The sequence below is a fragment of the Ipomoea triloba genome, chromosome 9, assembly GCF_003576645.1.
Source record: "Ipomoea triloba cultivar NCNSP0323 chromosome 9, ASM357664v1".
Lineage (NCBI taxonomy): Eukaryota > Viridiplantae > Streptophyta > Magnoliopsida > Solanales > Convolvulaceae > Ipomoea > Ipomoea triloba.
Window position 1 is genome coordinate 29,992,688 of NC_044924.1, and position 3,590 is coordinate 29,996,277.

Consider the following 3,590-nt stretch of genomic DNA (forward strand, 5'->3'; position numbering starts at 1 on the left):
AATTAAAGGGAGAAATTTGTATATGATAATAATTTATGGACTTAGTCTGCACTATGAATATAATTAATAGACTACAACTGTCATTTTCCCTTTCCCAATTTCGCCAAGTCTAATTTTAAACATATAAATGGTAAATTCGAAAAATCTAAAGATAAGGATAAATTAGAAAATATAAAAATTTAGTGGTGTTTAAATTAGAAAGATAAACAATATTTTGAGAAAGACTAAAATTTGAACTCAAGACCGCTGTCCTTTGTTTAGCTAAAAGAAACTCACGCCATCTTAGAGCAACTTCAAGAAAGGTTTTTTGAGGGATTTTTATGACTTTAGCTTGGATAGAGGAGATATGAGAGAAGATAAAAATGCATATAAAAAATAATGATTTTTTGTGAGATCCACGGGCAGAAAAAAATCAGAACCAAATAGTTGTAACAGGTGCGCGTTATGCGCACCTGTTGGTTGTTGCTACTAGTAGACGCGTAAAAGGCATGCACAATTTTTTTTTTTTGTTTTGTTTTGCTTTTCTTATTTTCTTTGTGTTTTTTTTCCCTTTCTTTCCCTCTTTCTTTTTTGCTTTTTTATTTCCCCTACCCTTTATCCTACTTGGCATCTAAAAAAATTGTGAAAAAAATTCTAACTGATGGAGATGCTCTCATCCACACTCTCATAAATACACAAATTTGCATCATGAGTATTGCACGTCTCCAAATTTGACTTGACTTGTGATAAATACGTTATGACAATTCCTATTTCTTTATTATTTATAAATTGTCTAATCTCATCACAAGTTAACAGTATAAAATTGTTTCAAATATTATAAAGTTTTTAATAAAAATTATTTTGAAGAGTCAAGATCTGTGGTAGAATATAATTTGCCTTCTTATATAAGCAACACAAGTTCAGTTCTTTCTTCCTCAAGCAAAATATATTTCAATAAAGGCAGCATTTGATTCAGACCTCTCAGTTCTGAAATATGAGTACTAATGTTGAGAATTCTGTGGGCAGGTGATTTAATTTCATCAATCTTATACTTTTATTTATTATTTTAATTTCATACTATACATTTTATTTTAATATTTAATGTAAGTAATATATGTGAAAAATTGGAAAAATTGTAGAAGTCTTTGTGATCTTGCTCCACTTGAAGCCATACTATTTGATATAGATGGAACTTTGTGTGATTCTGATCCAATTCACCTCATTGCCTTCCGTCAAGTCCTTCAACAGGTAGTCTTTAGAATCCCTTTAACTTTAATTTGATTGTCACTTTTGTGTGTTGAGCGAAATCCGTATACTATTGAATAATGTACACTGAGTAAATCTTGCCTTAAGCCCCTCGTAGATAAAGAAATACAAGAAAATAAAACAGCATCTTGAATCCACCACATGCTGAGACCCCGTCTCGTACAATCAAAATAATATTAGATCTCTTTAGAAATTAAGGGTGTGTAGCCATAGTAAAGCCATTCTATATATTTCTTGGCAACAGATGGGGTACAATGGAGGAGAGGCAATAGATGAAGAATTCTATATGAAGTATATTAATGGGAAACACAATGAAGAAATTGTTTCCTCCATTTTCCCTGGTGATCCTGAAAGGGGCATCAAATTGGTGGATGATAAGGAAGCTCTCTATAGAAGGTAAGCTCTTTCATTTATTTATTTATTTATTTATTAATTTTTAAGAAAAGTTTTTAAAACTCTGTCTCAAATTCTGTGTTCAATTGCATCTACCATATGATTGTAATGTAATTTAAGAATATGTGAAGAAGAAAAGCCAAACTAGGTTAGTTGGTAAACTATATAATTTTTGTCAGCCCACATAGTAGGCAAATATATATGATCCAGCCCTGTGGGAATTTTGCCTTTTTGTAGGAGTGACTTTTAATTTTGTGAGCATCAGATACTGTTCCTCTCACCTAATGAATTATTGAGCCATCGTGATTTAGTCCTCCATAATTTTGTCCGAGTTAGGATGTCACAATATTAGAACGATAATTTTCATCTTTTGTAAGCAAAATATGTGAATTCCAATAACTCATAACTTTGTGGGGTGGATATACATGCATAAAATAGATTGGCAAAGGACAAATTGAAGCCTATAGAAGGGTTACATCAATTGAGGAAGTGGATTGAAGATCATGGCTTGAAAACTGCTGCAGTGACCAATGCCCCAAGGCCAAATGCTGACCTCATGATTGAAGTGCTTGGGCTTTCGGACTTCTTTGATGCTATTATCATTGGGCCTGAATGTGAGCACCCTAAGCCATACCCACATCCTTACTTGAAGGCACTTCAAGTTCTTAAGGTGTCCAAGGATCACACTTTCATATTTGAGGTTAGTTTTCTCTTACTATAACCTAAAATGTTTCTAGGGTGTCCCTGGGTAAAGCGCTCATAATACTGGGTACAATCATGTATGGGTGAGTTTTTTAAGAAATCTCTGAGACAAATTGAATCAAAAAAGAAATATAATACTTATGCTGAAAAATGTAATGCTAATTAGGAATAAATTATTTGTTATTTATAAGGAAAACTGTAATACTTTTGAGAAAAAAATGTAATAATACTTTTAAATCAAAATGTAATATTTAGTAGTTTGAACAGTTACTTATGAGAAAAAGTGTAGTACTTATGTGAGAAAATTTTAATACTTTTGATAAAAATGTAATACTTTTAAATCAAAATGTAATACTAGGGGTTGATAGTTATTTATGAGAAAAATTGTAATACTTATGATGGAAAGTGTAATACTTATAAATAATCTGACCCGTCACACAAATCTCATAGGAGATTTTGCCATCATGTATAGGTCGAGTAGTAGATTTGGTAACTACAATGTCCCAAGTTCGACTCATCGTAGGAGTTGTCTATTGGCATTCTTGATTTGAGCTTGTCAGTTATAGTAACTTAAGTTGGATTACCTCCTTGTAGTCTTTTTGTCAGTTAGGATCACATGGCGGGCTTCACCCACGTTCGAATAGCAATTGCGGACTTGTAAATCAAAGGGCTAAATTAAAGTGATAATTTTGTGATTAATATAACTATTTTTGTTTACACATTAAATGTCGAAGTAAAACTTATGTCCTCTTTGATGTGATTATATTATATAGGACTCAGTATCAGGAATAAAAGCTGGGGTTGCAGCAGGGATGTCTGTTGTTGGGTTGACGACCCAAAATCCGGCCCATTTGCTCATGGAGGCCGACCCAATTTTCTTGATTAAAGATTTTGCAGACCCGAAACTTTGGGCAGCTTTGGGTGACTTTGACAAAAATGTTGCATAAGAAAAAAACTATACCAATATGCACCATGTAATACTAATAAACTATGAAATAAAGATTAATACTATTATTATCTCCAAATAATTAAGAAAATTTTATATCTTTGATTCGTGAAGTAGATTAAAATGGTAAGATGATTTTTTAAAATATATCTATTCTGTCATTTGCTTTACTCTGGAGGCAAATTATACCGTGCACCACGTACGTAAACGACGTCGTTTTGAGCATTGTAAACTAACCGTCCTTTTTTGTGGGAATCACGTTTCCCGTTTCGACCGGTCTCTGTATTTATGTTAATATTCTGTG

At 32.4% G+C, this 3,590-nt stretch overlaps 1 protein-coding gene across 2 annotated transcripts; it reads left to right on the plus strand.

Annotated features, from left to right (window-relative positions):
* The first annotated feature begins 847 nt into the window (after positions 1-847).
* Positions 848-3,384, plus strand: LOC116028951 (haloacid dehalogenase-like hydrolase domain-containing protein Sgpp). 2 transcript variants are annotated; one of them, XM_031270810.1, is made up of 5 exons: positions 848-1,005; positions 1,119-1,227; positions 1,490-1,641; positions 2,077-2,338; positions 3,114-3,384. In XM_031270810.1, the coding sequence occupies exons 1-5, from the start codon at positions 974-976 to the stop codon at positions 3,285-3,287; spliced, it is 729 nt and encodes a 242-aa protein (XP_031126670.1). In that variant the 5' UTR covers positions 848-973; the 3' UTR covers positions 3,288-3,384. The 2 variants fall into 2 exon arrangements, with proteins under 2 accessions (XP_031126670.1, XP_031126671.1); XM_031270811.1 differs by having other exon boundaries at positions 869-1,005; positions 1,122-1,227.
* The last annotated feature ends 206 nt before the right edge of the window (positions 3,385-3,590 follow it).

Bases quoted from the DNA above. Each gene is read 5' to 3' on its own strand.
- LOC116028951 (XM_031270810.1), top strand. From the start codon at position 974: ATGAGTACTAATGTTGAGAATTCTGTGGGCAG. The intron at 1,642-2,076 runs GTAAGCTCTTTC...TGCATAAAATAG, and splicing joins AAGGAAGCTCTCTATAGAAG to ATTGGCAAAGGACAAATTGA. The intron at 2,339-3,113 runs GTTAGTTTTCTC...TATATTATATAG, and splicing joins ATCACACTTTCATATTTGAG to GACTCAGTATCAGGAATAAA.